Source organism: Dermacentor silvarum, chromosome 1 (assembly GCF_013339745.2).
Source record: "Dermacentor silvarum isolate Dsil-2018 chromosome 1, BIME_Dsil_1.4, whole genome shotgun sequence".
Lineage (NCBI taxonomy): Eukaryota > Metazoa > Arthropoda > Arachnida > Ixodida > Ixodidae > Dermacentor > Dermacentor silvarum.
In genome coordinates this window covers 286,386,813-286,403,100 of record NC_051154.1, presented here as the reverse complement: position 1 = coordinate 286,403,100, position 16,288 = coordinate 286,386,813, and the positions used below count along the sequence as shown (strand labels likewise).

The 16,288-nt window shown below is 44.0% G+C and overlaps 1 protein-coding gene across 3 annotated transcripts in view; it reads left to right on the top strand.

The window, feature by feature from the left end:
* LOC119437191 (uncharacterized) overlaps positions 1-16,288 on the top strand; it is a 135,774-nt gene that overhangs the window by 72,766 nt on the left and 46,720 nt on the right. For all 3 annotated transcript variants that reach the window (XM_037704249.2, XM_049660352.1, XM_049660353.1), the window contains 2 exons: positions 5,350-5,479; positions 11,813-11,880. In XM_037704249.2, the coding sequence (XP_037560177.1) occupies positions 5,350-5,479; positions 11,813-11,880 (198 nt within the window). The remainder of the gene's footprint in view (positions 1-5,349; positions 5,480-11,812; positions 11,881-16,288) is intronic.

Sequence of the window (16,288 nt, the reverse complement as noted above, 5' to 3'; positions counted from 1 at the left end):
TATGGCCCGTGCATGAGTGTTGGAGAAAATGACAGCTTGCCTTGTTGTTTTTAAATTTTTTTTATAAACAGAGGAGCAGTTGTCACCATTTGCTAGCGATGGCGTCACCTTTTTGTATGGTTAATATAGGATTAAAAAAAGTAATGAAAGGTATAAATTTTTAAAAATTATTATCGTATTTACTCGGATGTAGTGCACATTATTTTCCCATAAAACGGGTCCAAAAATTGCGTGCGTGTTGGAATCGAGTACCACCCTAACTCGGCTTTACCATATCGCCATAGGCATTTCAAAATGGCCACCTCGTACGCACTTCGAGCCTAGCTGCCATAGTCTCCTTGTGTGGTTAGGCATTAGTCTACAGTCTGTCTTCCCATTTTCTGCATTTTCTCTATCAGCATGAAGTGCCGAGTTCATCATGATGCCGCATTTAAAAGGAAAGCGATTATGTGTGCGGAAATGGACGGCATTCACTCCACATCACGGGTGTTCATATACCCGAAACTTACGATTGCATTGGTCCTATCTTGAAAGCGATCTGCGACGGGGACAGAGTCCGCATATAGTTTTCAACCGCTTATAGTTCGGGTTGAAGCGAGAGGCAGCACGAAGGCCCAGCGTTTGATAGCGAGTTTCCGCTGTCATCGAGTGAGATGTGTTCATGTTTGCTTGTGCGTGCATGACACCATGCTTGTTAATTTAGTTAGTAAGCAAATGTTTACAAGCTTATACGGCTGATAAAACTCCTATCCTTACTTCGTATAACTGTCTACTAATTTGCTATCACAGTCGATGCTTCGCCTTTTGGGTGAAACTTCAATATTTTTTTTCTAAATTCATCGCAACTTTGTTGCACTGGGAGTAAATCTTCGTTTTTCCAAATGAAAGAAAGTTGTATTTCTGTATGAAAGCATGGGGTACGCGGTACTGTAAAAGACTTTTTTTTGGTCACAATAAACAGGTGCGCAATAAAATCGAGTAAATAAGGTAAATAAAGTAGAACATGTAATACACTAAGAGTAAAAGTCTCTCTCAAAAAGTTCTCGTTGAAACAATGTCCGCAGATGTATGGGGTACAAGTTTCAAATGCACGAATGAGACAGTTACACATGATGCAGTAGAGCCAATATTCGTTAATATTCACTTGTTCATATGCACATCATGTGAAGATTTATAAAGAGTATATTGAATAGCGAAGTGTGCCTATGGGCTTTGTCGTAAGACTTTGCCTTAGAAGCATGGTCAATTCATTCTGTGCTAAATAACAGTTGAAAAGAAAAGCTAGAAATCCTTCTGGTAAGCAATATTTTATTATAATGGCCGAGAACACCCTTGCTGGGTCTATTGTCTGCTCACTATGGCAACAGTAGAGACTGAAGAAAGGTAGGGTTTAGCTTACAATAGTGTGCTGTGAATGAGTCGGTGAATGAACACATACTAATTTCTGAGTGCAGTATGATTTTTAATTTTAAATTTTATTTTGCCTTTTCACATCACCAGCTTGTTATTCTCTCAGAAAGTGGGTAGGCATGTTAATGGGGCCCTGAACCACCCCAGGCCTTGGTGAAAAAAACAGTCAGCGGATAGCATATGCTGCTGTGACCATCTCAGTCAAGTTTTGTAGTCGTGCGCAGTGCGTGGATTTCGCAAGCAAAACGCAGTCACATTTCTCTCAGGCGCACTTTTCAACAGAACAGAAGCCTGCTCCTCACTCTTTTCTGGACACTTTATTTCGTAATATAGCAGATTCCCATATGCGGCTGCTAGTGGCCAGTAGCTGACATCAATCAAGAAGGGTGTTTGGATCAGTGCACTTCTTCCTACTGTTACTGTGTATAATTTGTTGCCTCAGTTTAATAAACAGGCTGAAGTAAGCGAAAATCAGCTTTCGAATTTCGATAATAATTACTTACTTTTGGAAGAAGCCGACTATCGTCTGCTCATGCTCGGCCGTGGCTGCCCGTGCAGGATTCCAACTTTGGCCACCCTGCTTATCAGTGTCATAGCCGTCGGGTCGCGCTAATTTCAACTAGTTTTCAACACTCAACTAGCCTCGAACCACGTGGCACTTAACGTCAGACCATACACACGCTTGCCAGCGCGCACTCACTCCTGGCCGCTCCTGGTTAGATGCCTTGGCAGACTTCACTTCATATTGAGCTGTTGATAGCACTTCAAAATGCGCAAATTGGATGTTGCTACTATCCGTTCGTGAAGCAGGTGCAGGACAAAGCCGTTCCCCCTCATGTAGCACGGCGAGACTGGAGCATATGAGTGCAAGTGTGCACTCTAGCCCCTGTCGTGCACAAAGCAAACGCTGCAGTTGCGTGTAGCTGCGGTCTGCTACGTAGCGTAAATATCGTAGCCGCCGCGAAGTGCCACGACGAATCCACTGGCTGAGCACACTGCTGTTCGCTGAGGACAACCACATTTGGTCAGTTAGGCTCATCGTAGGCACCAAAATCGGTAATAGTGGCATCTACGTGAACATCAAAAATCAAATTTGAACTGCGAGCCACAGTGACATTCATTAGGCGGAGCATTGTGGGCACACCCCACTCCACTGTAGCCTTCGAAGTGCATATCATTGAGGAAGGAGTGGAAGCACTGCGAACGGTATGTTTCATTGTCATTAACTCCACTTCTGCTGAATGCATTGAACGTTTTGCGGCAAAGTATTTCTGAAATAGTCTAATTTAACTTCAAATGCATTTCTCGACTTCAATAAAAAGTCGTTTAGGGCCCCTTTAAAGAGCTTGCCTAAAAGGCACGCAAAGTGTTTTGTTATGATTACATTCATAATATTTGCATTCCATGTGAACATAATTGGTCTGTTATGCAAATGAGCAATAAGGGGAACTGAGGGGCTCAATTTTTTTTAGTTGCAACCACATGGAGCCAACAGACAAGCCAAGGAAGGCATTGGGGAAATGTACTGTTCTTGAAATGGGGTAGAAATAACGAAAATGGAAATGAAAGCAGGTGAAACAACTTGCCACAGGTGGGAGCTAAACCCACATCTTGTGCACATTGTGTGTGCAATGCTCTACAATTGAGCTACAGCAGTGGCTGTCCCCTCCGTCTACTTTCTTGGGCATTTGTAGATGTGTTTAGATCTAACCCTGCAAATGTTAGCCAGTGCCACTCATGGCTATGGCACTGGATGTGGACTCAAACCTAGGGTTACATCTAGTATGCTCCCATGCCACATTATTGGTTTTAACAAATAAATCTGGCGACTGGGTGTCTGCGCCAAAACAAAAAAAGAATGTGAAATCCTCGAAAAAAAAAAAAAGAGCCACCGCAACCGCCTGCATGTCACACCCGCCGCATCACCAGCCTTGCGCGCCTCCCTCCCATCACCCTTCCACCCTTGCGAAATAGGAGTCGACAGCACCAATGAGTGCTGCCGAGTGCACCCGTCGGCGCTGTAGACTATTGTTTCGGAGGGGTGGAAGGGAGATGGGAGAGAGGCACACAGCATACAAAGCAAGCAGGTGGGAGCGCTGGCTCACATTTTTTTTCATGCGATTAGCATTCTTTGCCTACTTTTCAGGCATTTTGAGCCTATCTACATTCTACTATCTATCTAGCCTCCTAACGCCGACACAGTGACCCAAGTTGTCTACCAGCTTGGGCCTCTAGGCTTGGGCTCATGGTCGTGATTTCATCATGGTCATTTTATCGTCATCATTCCAGCTTCATCAGCTGACTCTTGTTATGTCGTCATCATCACGCCTTTTACGCCGACCCAGTGAACCAAGTTGTCCAATAGTTTCGGCCACTAGGTACGTGCTCGTGGTTGTGATTCCACCGTGGTCGTTGTATTGTCATCATTGAAACTTCATCATCCAACTCTCGTCATGCTGTCGTCATCAGGCTATCGTCATACATTCGTCATGCATTCGGTGTCATATCATTGTCGTGAAGCAGTCATGGTGATTTCATTGTCATTTGGCTTTTGTCAAGCAGTCGCCATTGCACCTTTCATGCCGACCCAGCGAACCAAGTTGTCCTATAGCTTGGGTCACTAGGTGTGTGCTTGTGGTTGTGATGCTATCGTGGTCGCTGCATCGTTGTCATTGCAACTTTATCACCCGATTCTAGTCATGCTGTTTTCGTCAGACCATCATTGTGATGCTGTTGTCGTCGTTTCATCATCTTCACTCCAGCTTCGAAATCCGTTTCTTGTATTGCTGTCGCCATACAGCAGTCATCACACATTCATTGTAATGCCGTCGTCGTGATGCCGTTGTGGTCGTTCCAACATCATATTCAAGTTCGTCATTTGACTCTTGTCATGCCATCGTCGTCATGCCATCATCAATACACAGTCTACGTCATACCATTGTCGTCACGCCATCATCGTCATAGGCTTGTCATCATCCCATTGTCCTTGTGCCATTGTCGTCATACCGGCTTCATCGTTCAATCGACATCATTCCTTCTTTGTCATCCTATCATCGTCACTGTGTCATTCTCCTTTAGTCAATGTCATGCCTTCATGCTCAGGGCTTACCTTGGCAAGCGAGTGCCATAGAAACATGGGCCGAAACATGAAAACAGTGTATGCGCATATACCCAAAGCAATGCAAGTCTTAGAATGACCACTACAGATTCTAAATAAATGTCTTCATCAATACTTTGTGTCTCTACATTTCTTGAACGATAATCACATTACTGTCGGTAGGCATTGTGATATGGGTTCTGCTGGAATTCCTTTTTTTTTCCAGGATTTCACGTTCCTTTTGCTTTAAATGCAGATGCCCATTAGCCAGATTTAATTGTCTTAACCAATAATGTGGCATGGGAACATTATAGGGAGCAGTTTATTTTACCACAGAACACAAACAAAAGTTCATGTTGCTGTGACTGCTCATTGTTACATCCGGGTATTGTTAAATCCGGTAATGTTCTAAGTGGTTTCCATTGATGTTTTCAAGTGCCCATCAAGCACAAATGGAAAGTGCCCGGTGCAGATTCTAACATGTTGCCAGGCTTCAAATGGCACAGTGATACATTTTTCTTGGTGATTCTACATGACATGCATCGCCCTGACAGAGGTTGCAGAAGGGCTCACGTGGCATGCGAAGACTTCACTAAATCAAAGCTTGCAGTACAAAGGTTTAATGTTTGTTTTAATATTTAATGTTCTTAGTTTTAATATTTAATGGTTGAATGTTTCATTTGAACTGCAGTACAAAGAATAATAACGTTTATTGCATTCTGTGGAATAATTCTATAAAAGGGAATAATAATTTAGTTAAAGCTTGCTTAAAGTTGGTTAAGTCAAGGTCAAGATGTATTTTCGTGGGTAGTGCTGGACTGTTCGGCTCTTTCTGACTACAGAACTTCACCGACTTGCTGCGCAAGATTCAGCGGCAGTGTGAACGGTTCCTGATCCACAATGCCAATCGTGTGGTTCACTGCCAGAGCTGGTCGTCCCTTTCCCCACAACTTCAAAAGAAGATCAGGGATGGTAAGTCTCTATTTCCCGTTAGAGGAGGGATGGTGTAAAATAAGCAATGTGAGTGTGTGTGGGCTGTAGTGCATAACAGTGGTTTTACTGCTGCTGTCATAGATCTTATCACAATGAGTGGCAGGGCATTCGGTTCCCTTATTGTTGTATTAGTAAAATATTTTTCTCAAGAATGAGCTAGCACATTGCAACAAAAAAGAAAAAAAAATCTTACTTACATGCATTTAAGGGCCCTTAAGCCATTCAGAGGTTGAAACGCGACCCTCGCTCGTTTCGCTCTTTCCTTCGCTACGTTTCGTTCGTCAACTGGTCTCTCCTCCTCACCGAGTGCTCCTCCAGATGTCACGTGACATACGTCATTCCCAACGCGCTTTTCAAAGCACTGTCCACTTTTGGTTGCCGCTACGCCGCGCATCTCGGCTACCTGCTGTTGCTGCCGTGCCGACCCGTGCTCCTGCAAAGCGTGCTGCTTTGGACCCTGTGTTGTGTGCACATCTAGAAAGGCTTGCCAATATAATGGAGCTGTACGGTGACACGCCGTGCCGAAGCACCTCCACCGACGAGGAAGAGCAGGGAGCGCGTGTACCTGCTAGCAAACTAACCGGAAGTCATAGGTTCTTATTCGGCCAATCGACAGTGTCTGCTCCTGGTGTCATCACCAGCGCTAGGACAAGCGCTAAGGATACCGGATAGGCCTAGAGAGGAGCACAGGATTGATTTTAATTTTTTGGCGTGCCCGCGGCGTGTAGCGCTGCTGCATTTGGCATCGTTGATCTAGACGGCATGCTGAACTCGCTGAGTGTGTTTACTTGAAATGTTTAAAAAGTATTGGAGGTGGTTTAGGCACCCTTTGAAGGAGAAACAATAAATTACTCCTGGAATACCGGGAACATCAGTTTTACCACTAGCAGAGTCTTGGTAATACCGGTGTCACATGTACACTTATTGCGATCGGGGCAGATCCGGATTAAGGTCGATCTTGATCCGTGTGCTGCTACATGGTCACTGTGGGGTCGTGATCACTATCCGTAAGCCGTGATCATGTCTCTTAATCGCAATCACAAGCTAATGTGTGCACCCTATGGCACAGTACTCTGAAAATGCTAAACCAAAACGTGAAGGCAGCTCAATAAAAACTGTTTTAAAACTTTTTTTTTATCAGCGATAGTAAGCTGTAAAATTGAATTATTTTCTAAATTTAACCACATGTTGCAAATCTGCATTTGTAGCCAAGGCATTATGCAGTTCTGAGAGTTGCAGACGATCAGCAGACAATAACTTGATCCAGATCATTAAACCCTATAGCAGTGACCATTGTTGATTAGAATACGATCCAGATTGGCCCTGATCGTGATCAGAAGTGCACGTGTGACACCAGTATAAGGCACAAAAGATGACTAAACGTTGCTGGCAATGCCAGTCTACACATTTGCTTGGTGAGGTGTTTGTAAAGTGTGAAGTTTTTTCATTGCCCCCCTTTTTTGTGCAAGTGAATTTACCTCTAGTTGTGGCCTGCATACCAACATGCCTTTTTTGATAAGCCACTGCCTGCTGAGTGCATGCACGCACATAATCTTCAACTCGGCCTCCTGAAAAGACCGACAATGCGATGTGGTGATGGCTGGCTCTCTTAAAGGTTTTTTTTGGCTCGGATAGCTTGAATGTGAGTTTCAAATGAATTTGTCAAAACTTGCCGCATTTAGTAATAAATCAAAATTGCTTTGTGATTAGGCCTAGTTTCGAAGTAACACTCGGGAAGCCAAGAAATTGCCCTACCACCAGAAATGCAGCTAGTTCCTTCACTTACAATTGTGACATCTGAGATGAGGTACATGTTGATTTCATCCTAAAAGCCAAATAAATGACTGCTTGGCAGTCATCGGTATACATTGACTGTATAATGAATGCATGGTGGTGGGGCAACAAAGTTCAAATAATCAAGAAGTAACTGCATACAATGTGCAAACTTATGTAAAAACAATTTTTCATCACAGATGCACGAATCGTCCACATTGTATCTGGCCAGAGGCTCTATTCCCCATTTTTTCAGCACTGCATAATTCCCTAAAGCTGCTTTCACAGCAGCGATGGCTGCGCCGCCATGAAACCAAACTTTGAGGTGAAATTCGCACTGCTGGGAAAGCCACACCTCGTGTTGAAATTTGCCTCTAACCAGCACCTATGTTATAATGTTAGAATAAAAAAAAATTTCATGCGTGTTATGTGCACAGATATAAAGTAAATTTTAAAACGTGGATAATCGACAGCTACTTTTTTCATGAGCCGCATTGCATAGCTCATAGCCCATATAATGATGGAAAGACGAATTTCGTTTAGTCGCCCACTGATTTCTGCACCTGTTTGATTATTCAGATACACTATTAAAACATATTATTCGTTACGGGTGTACGGCTGCTGTGAATAAATTTGCCTCAATGTGGCATTAAAACCTAACTTTGGTGGCCGACATCTGGTGAAACAGTGCTTGTTAGGCCTAACAGCCAAGGCAGACGTAGCAGTGGATGCTAGACTGTTGCTGGAAGTTTTTTTACTCATCGATGATCGGGTCCCAGATCTTGCATATGGGCTAGACTGAGGATTGCAAAAGTGGCGAGCGTGCCTTCCAAGTTTGTGCACTTGCAAAACAAAATGGCTTGAGCTCACGTGTGGACGGAAAGCATCAAGCTGAATTTGCGCAACCCAGCATAAACTGCCAGCATCGCTCAGTTGCACTTCACAGCATCACAATGATGCACGATGGGCGAACACAAAATGCTAGGGTGACCTCAATCTCCATAAAAGTTTAAGTAGACTGAAGCACAACAGTGAGCAAGAGCCTGTAAACAAATTTTCTGTGCTGCTGAAGTTGCAAGAAATGTTGAACTTAATTTTTGCATGAAAACATCTGAATACCGGCACTTTGAAAATTAACTAGCTCAAGAGATGAACCTATTTTCTTTTTTGCAAGTAAATAACCGACTTTTTCTAAATTTATCAATATCTCGCTCTTTAGTTTTATGCAAATCCCACTCCTATTTGAACTATTCGCTTCGACATTGCTTCAAACCAAGAAATTGATATTCGCACAAGCCTACTTTTTTTAGCGTTGCCTCTTCCTAGCCATACAGCCAACAAAAGGAATGAAGTGCCTTGTAATGGAGATGGCATGTCCATATTCATAATTTTTTCTGTTTCACATTTTTCTTTGCCTGTGACATGGTCGCCACACAGATTTTCTTTTTCTTTTTTTTGTTGAACATCTCCTACGTGCCTTGTTTTGTGCACTGTCACATACAGGGTGTTTCAGCGCACACTTTCAAAATTTATGTAAGGTTGCCTGTGGCAGATAGTCCAATTCTAGTTAATGAGCTGGTCTACTCGAAGAGGCGGACATTACTTGCGCAGAAAATTGAAATGCATAATCGACTAATCACCAAAAATTCACTAATTGAGGTTTTTAACTAATTACGTGATGGCCCATATTGCAATTTACAAATTGTAGCCATGGAGTTGGCAAGGCGGATCCACTTGCAAATAATTCTCAGGATGACACCAGTTTCGAGATATTAATTCCCAAATTTGGCGGAGAAATACATTAGCATTCCAGTTAATTTTGTGCTTCAATGCATAAAGCGATGTTTTGTTAAGAAACCAACTGGAACGCCCGTGCATTTCTCCTCAAAGTTCGGGAATTAATATCTCGAAACTGGTGTCATCCCGAAAATTCGTTCTAAGTGATCGCCTTGTGAGCTCCACGGCTACAATTTGTAAATTGCAATATAGGCCATCAGATAATTAGTTAAAAACCTAATTAGTGAATTTTCGCTAATTATTTGATTATGCATTTCAATTTCTTGTCCAAATAAGTTTCTTGGCCTCTTCGAGTAGACCAGCTCTACTGGAATTGGGCTATCTGCCACAGGCAACCTTTAAGAATTTTTGAAAGTGTTCGCTGAAACAACCTGTATGTACCTTGCCTTGGGCACAGTTTATGCAAAGCTTGACCCTTTTAAAGTTGATCTATTGCTAAAACTGCTTGCTAGAATGTTAGCTGACAAACTTGCATAAGCTACACTTTGCCATGCCCATCATGGTGGCTTAGGGGCTATGGCATTGCGCTGCGAAGCACGAAGTCACGCAATCAAATCCCGGCCACGACATCTGCATATCAATGGGTGTGAAATGTTAAAAACCCCAGTGTACCGTGCATTGTGTGCACGTTGAAGAACCCCAGGTGGTCAAAATTAAACCGGAGACCCCACTATGTGGGGTCAGATCATGGTTTGGTTTATAACCAGATTGCAGCATGTAATCAGATTGATAATTAGATTGTAATTTTGGCACGTAAAACCAAAGAGTTTAATTAATTAGTTACACTTTGCTGTAGCTACAGTAACTACTTCCCATGGTTGTAGCTACTTTCTTTTAATCAATGCAAACATTCCAATAGCAGCTTCTATATTCTCTGAGTATTCAAGTCAGTGCGAGCATATCCTACCTTTTCTTTTGTGCTTAAAAACAGGGTGACCAGTTCAGTTTTGTTTATTGCAAGTGAATTTGGGCCTGTAGCTTTTGCACGTCGACTTGTGAGCTCTTCATTTGCCCGTCGTGGCATGTCTGGCTCCTTGGTGTTCAAGCTCATTTCAATTAAAAAGTGGCAATTTCGTGTACAGTGCAGGCTGTTTTTTAAGTTGTAACGCACGTTGTCAGTTACGAATATCCGCACTATAAGTGGTACCGCTCTATAACCAAAATAAATTTTCAAAGCCCGTACACATGCAAGACATGCAGACAAGCAGCCACACGTATCTGACAATTGAAGCATGTGACTAGGATGTTTGCATCCTTTTAAATTTGCAAACGTTGAAAGGTTAACACCTGAGGACCAGCCTATCCAGATGTTCTTCATATAAAACAGTGACAACAATGCAGAAAACAAAAGACTGGAAAGTATTTACTTTCCACACACAAACTGAAAAGCCAAAGGGCGACGATGCACATGTGTCTGGTGCGGAAAATCCTGCAGTGTGCGCGCTGCTGACAAGTGGCCGAAGCAGAGGCTTCTCCATTGCCTAGGCATCCTCCGCACGTCTGCAGCGGAGCACCTTATAACCATGTGGCTTACACAGTATGCTGCTGCTGTGGCAGGTGCGGTTTTCTTTTTTTTTTTTCGGCTCCCTGTTCATTTGCTCTGCGTGTCCTCTGCCTCCGCATTGCCCTCGTCATTCTTCCCTCCACTGCTGGCACTTTCCATTGTAAGCACACTTGTTGCCTTGCATGTCTGCAGGATTCGCTGGCTACCACATTATGACTGGTATTTCGACTCGTGAGGCCACACTACAACATAAGCGGTATGCATATAGATTGAGTTCTATGGGAGCGTAAATGAGAGGCAGAAAAGACTGTTATATTCTGTCCTGCACAATAAGCAGTTATGTTATAAGCGATCTGAGCTGTACATTGTCATGTACACCAACCATTTCACGTCAAGAAATTTTAAGATGACCTGGGCTGAAGATTTATATAGGCCCGCAACTCTCGTTAGAAGCTAGGAAAACAGATATCACCATGAAGTAATAAACGCATAGTGTCTTAATTAGTGAAAGTGACTATCCTTTTACAATTTTTTTCTTACATGTTCTTTATTTAGAAAAACAGTATGAAAACAATAAGTTCATTTTTAGCTTGAACACTGTTCAGAAAATGCTTTGGATGAAATACTGTTGTGCTTGTTTTAAACTAATTTTGGATCAGCCCTGCCATTTATTGAGCTTGTCTTAAAAACACTGTATGCTTCTTGGCTTAAATTCACCTGGTTACCCTGTTTGAAATTGACTGATCCCTCACCTGGTCACTTGTATTTCACTCAGTGTCACGTCATTCTTTAACTTGTTTTTGTTTAATAATTCTTTGGTAAACCTTGCAAACGATGAGATTGAAGTGTGGCCAGTTTTTGAAGGTCTGCGCACATTCTTACAGCATGCATATTCAAGGGGCAAGGAGGCAGGGACTTCTCAGTGATTTTTGAAAGTTGATGAGGGGTTTCCCATGGCCAGTAAGTTTTGTATTGCCAATTTACTGTGGGTGGCTTGTTAATGACCTTTAGATGTATCCTGAGCTTGCAGCCTGTATAAAAGCAAAAAATAGAGCTCTGCACTGTGAATTTAGTTTAATAGTCAAATTTGCAACTCGCATCAGTCCTGAGTCTGAGTCTTAGTTATCAAGTAAATATTTTTCTGAGTTCAAGGCTGGTGTGTGGGTCCCTAAACTATGTTTCATAATTTCTTGTGCACAAACTTAAGCATGTTATCTTCTTCGTTGTTTCCCTTGCAGCTGCAGTCATTGTGTTTGAGTTTGAGAAGCCCATTGCTCCACCACCAAGGCTGTCCAGCTTACGACGAGTGAGTCATTATGGCTTGTTGCTTCTTTTTTTGCGAGGATTTTGCTTGCCAATTATGGTTATTACTAAGAAATGGCCATTAGTTTCGATGTTTAGCAAACCTGGCCTGACAGTTCTTCACGAATATTCCTTGTTCAAGGAGTACTGACACAAAAATTTGGTGTTCTTCTGTTTTTTGCTTTTTTAATTAACTGTGGACTCCATAATTACCATATGAAGATTCAATTCCTTGAAAGCACCAAAAATAATTATCACCATTTGGTCGACCAGTTCGCATTGTGTGCCAAGTGCAGCATGGAGCTGAATGCGAAGCAGGAGATAATTCACGTCGCTGAAACTGGAGGTGGTGGTCATGTGTCATAACAAAAAACTGAAGCGTGCGCCATTTGACACAGTGCAGTAGTGGAAGGTAATACAATACCCGTGTCACCAAAAGCTGCTGAATTGGCCCTTCCAGTTGTGCACTTCTCTTGGAAACGCCAGGAAGACCCTTTCTCCCCTCTTGTCTCGTCGAGTTATAAATGAATTCAGCTCTGCGTGGTCATACTGTATTTGTACACTTCAGTGATGTCTGGCAACATGAGACCAGCACATCAAGTTTCACTGACTTTAATAGTCTCCCGTTTCACGACCGAGGCTGCACTGCACTTGGCGCATGTTTTATACCAGTCACATTAAAAGGCAACATGATTATTTGCTGCTCTCGCAAGGAATATAGGCTTAATAGCATACTAATTGGGTTGACAGCTATTCAATAAAGAAAGAAAAACGAGACAAAAATGTCAGTCTGTGTCAGTTTCAGTTTGTCAGTCTTGTCTGTTGTGTCAGTTTGAAGGTTTTGGCAGCAACAAGTTTATTTGCTGAAACATTACCACGCTTCAGCAATAACACACTTAACAACATTTGCTCAGTGCTATAGTGCTTCCTGCAGAATGTATGGATGTTCCTTTATTTGTCATTGAATTCTGACTCATTGTGAGGGACTAGCAGGGAACTGCAAAGTATCACTTTAAAGTGATGAAGTGGGTCTAGGTGCAGTGCCCATTCGTTCACGCTGCAAAGTGGACAGACCATGCAACTTGCTTAACCCATTTGCAATGATTCCAGTCCTGCACCAAGCTCTGTGAAATGTGATTTGCTGCGTGAACCTGATAAAATTGAGCAAAATTGTGCAAAGTTCCATCAAAACGGGTCTCAGTTTCATGGTATCATCTACCACTGTCAGTTGCACCAAGGCAAGACGTGCGCTGCCTGACCAGCATTAGTGCTGGTCATTTTTGTTAATCCTCCACTTGGCTGCTGAAATTCCTTCCAGAAAGCTTTTGTGCATCAAAAAAGTAGCATCCTGCATATTCACAGAACCCAAAATTGGCTTGGGTTCTTCTGATGGAAAGCAAATACAGTAAAAGCTCGATGATACGAATCTCACGGGGTCACGAAAAATATTCGTATTAGCCGAAATTCGTATCATCGAAACACAATTAAAACTACTGTCGAATCTCGATAATTCGAACTCGAAGGGGCCCGAAAATTTGTTAGAATTAAAAGGACGTATTTTTGAAGTATTCGTGCACCATAGCACGATGCACGAACGGTGCGAGTCGTGAAATATCGCGGCGCGCAAGCGCATAGCAAGCGCGGGCCACGAAACTGCCCACGCCAGCTAACGGTCGCTTCCCGATAACGACAGAAAACGAAGCTTCAGGGAGCGAGCGGGCGGCGCCGGCACACGGGTACGCGCAGAGACCGTCGAAGGTGAGGGAGGAGGGCGGCATGGAAGCGGATTTGGCCGCGTTAACTCCGCCGCTTCGGTGGCTCCCCTTGCCCTCCCTCTCAACTCTGTCGTAGCTCTCTCACCTTCGACTCCGTGTGCACATCTCCGTGCGCGCCCGCCGCCGTGCTGGCACCAGCTTATTTTAGCCGCCCCCTGAAGTTTCGTTTTCTGCCGTTATCGGGAAGCGAGCGTTTGCGGGCGTGGCAGTTTCGTTGGCCCGACTGTGCCTCCGCCGCTGCTTCCCTCTGCGCTGCTGCCGCAGCGTGCAAGGTCAACATGTGACTAGAAAATAGAGGAGAAGGGTTCACTGCCATTTTATCCGCGTGGCTGAGACGTCGGCACTAGTGTTTGCTAGAACACTCTAGTCGGCACGTACACGCTTGTTCCGGCGCGATGCAGAAACGGCGACCTTGCAATTTGAGAGAGGGTGAAATTTCCGTCGCGGGTTCTTTATTTTTTTTCTCCGTTCCTTCGCGCACGGCATTGAGGGGTCTCTCCTGAGTTTTTGCTCTATGGCGGTGTCGGAGCAATGCCGGTTGGAGGCGCCGCCGCGTGATTTGGCGCGCTGATAAGAGCATTGTCGGTGCGTGGTATGTTCGAAATAAGTGTGTTCGAATTGACGTTGAACGAAAGCACGTGAAATAAGTGTGTTCGAATTGATGTTGAACGAAAGCACGTTTTTCATGATAGTCTCGCTGTGCAACAATTGTGCTCATTGTTGACGTTGCGAGGCCTAGCTCCTTAGCCAACTCCGTCCGCATCCTCTTGGGATCCTCATCGACCTTTCGAAGAATGTCTAATTTCTCTTTAAAGGAGAGTGCTTTCCACTTGGGAGACGTAGCTCGCTGCGACTAGGCAAAATGGCGCAAACACGAAGAACGCGGCCCGAAGCGCAGCAGCCACTCCATCTGACGGCTCGCAGAAAAGGAGGAAAAGTACAAAAACGCCAAAAGCGCCACCGCTTCAAACTCTTCGCGCCCAGTCGCGGAGTGCGCGCTGTCCGGCGCCGCGCCTCCGCACCAAAAGAGGACGCGAGAAAGCTCGTGACTACGCGCTGTTCTCTTTCGCGGCCGTCGGTGGGGCGGCGTTTATTCGTATCAACCAACGTAGGCTGAAAATCGATTCGTAAGAACCGTTCTCTAGCACGTTTCAAAGTAATGGGGCTCGGCCGGGACCACAGAAAAATTCGTATCATCCGGAAATTCGTATTAGTCGTGATCGTATCGAGCTTTTACTGTGGTTCATGCAAATTTTTTTTTTTTGGTTTGTATTATTTCTAAAGCTCCCGTGTAAATTGTGGCACCTTTTGAACTAGGTTCAGGAAGTGCAAATGAACCGAATGGACCTAGACCCATCACCTTCCAGTAGCTTGGCTTGTGAGAAGTCAAATGCACTCAGCCCGGTTTAGCTGTAGCTTTCTCAAGCCCAGATAGTTCCATGAGAAGCCAGTATCCAAGAGCCATAAGCTTAGTCTGCTCCAGCGGCAACCAAGCAGTGATATGTGCAGCATGCCGATGTTGAGTCAGGTATGTGCCGTCTGCACTTGGTATATGCAATTTCATCCATTGTTTGGGTTGAATTTGAGGAACAGGCTATATACCTGGAAGAGCCCACCTGCTACAGGAGCAATGGTCACTTGCTATTCTCGAGGGAAACAGAAAAGCAAAATTTTCGGGGGCTCTGCATTATGGCCAGGATGGCCGTGTGGTCTTAGGTGGTGTTCAAATCCAGCCCCCAACAACCGCTTCCTCGGAGTAACAGAAACAAATCTCGAAGGCTATGCTCTTGCGGGCGGCATGTGGCGGAAGTAATTGCAAGAATTGGAATTGCATCATGGGGTCTGCCAGGCTTTGGACATCACCTGTTCTAACATTCAAGTACCAATGTGTTCAATGGCTCAGCAACAGATGTATGGGCTCCCAAGCACGTTTGCTACAGTTGCCTCTCTTGTGCCAAATTTTTAAATCAAACCTTTAAGCTTGCTGTAAAATGTTTTATATAACTTATTTAAATTCAACTTTTTTTTATTTGATTCAGCATCCAATTTTAGTAATTTAAGTGTAGCAATGGCCCTTCTTGCTGTCTCTTCCTTGCGAGTGCTGCTCACGAACCAAAGAAATGGAATCGCTTACCCTAGTGCCCAGTGTAGGGCACAATCCATGACCCTAAGATTAAGAGGCTTATGCTCTACCGACTTAGCTTACCTGTGACTAACCTAGGCCATGGTGTGGTGCACATCTTATGCACATCGTATTTTTTCATGTATAACCCGCTTCCACGTGCAACTTTCACTCCCATTTATAACACCCCTGAAAGAAAATAAAAAAGGTGCATGTATAACCCACGTAAATTATGCACACAGCAATGCTCAAATGTTTGAACAGTCTCCATTCGCAGATGCACGACTGGTCCATTCTGTGTCTTCGGCCAGCAGTTCCGTTTACCACTTCTTCACCAACGCTGATAATCTTGAGCTTCTGCTGCATTGTAAAGGACTGCCATTGAGCTCAGCCGAGTTCTGGTTCTCCAGCACCACGTGCACTATATTGGCTAACTACTAACCAGTGCTGCCAACCTCTGAAGCACGTTTTCCCCGACTTGGATTGAAAATTCCCTAGATTTTCTTCGCTTTTTG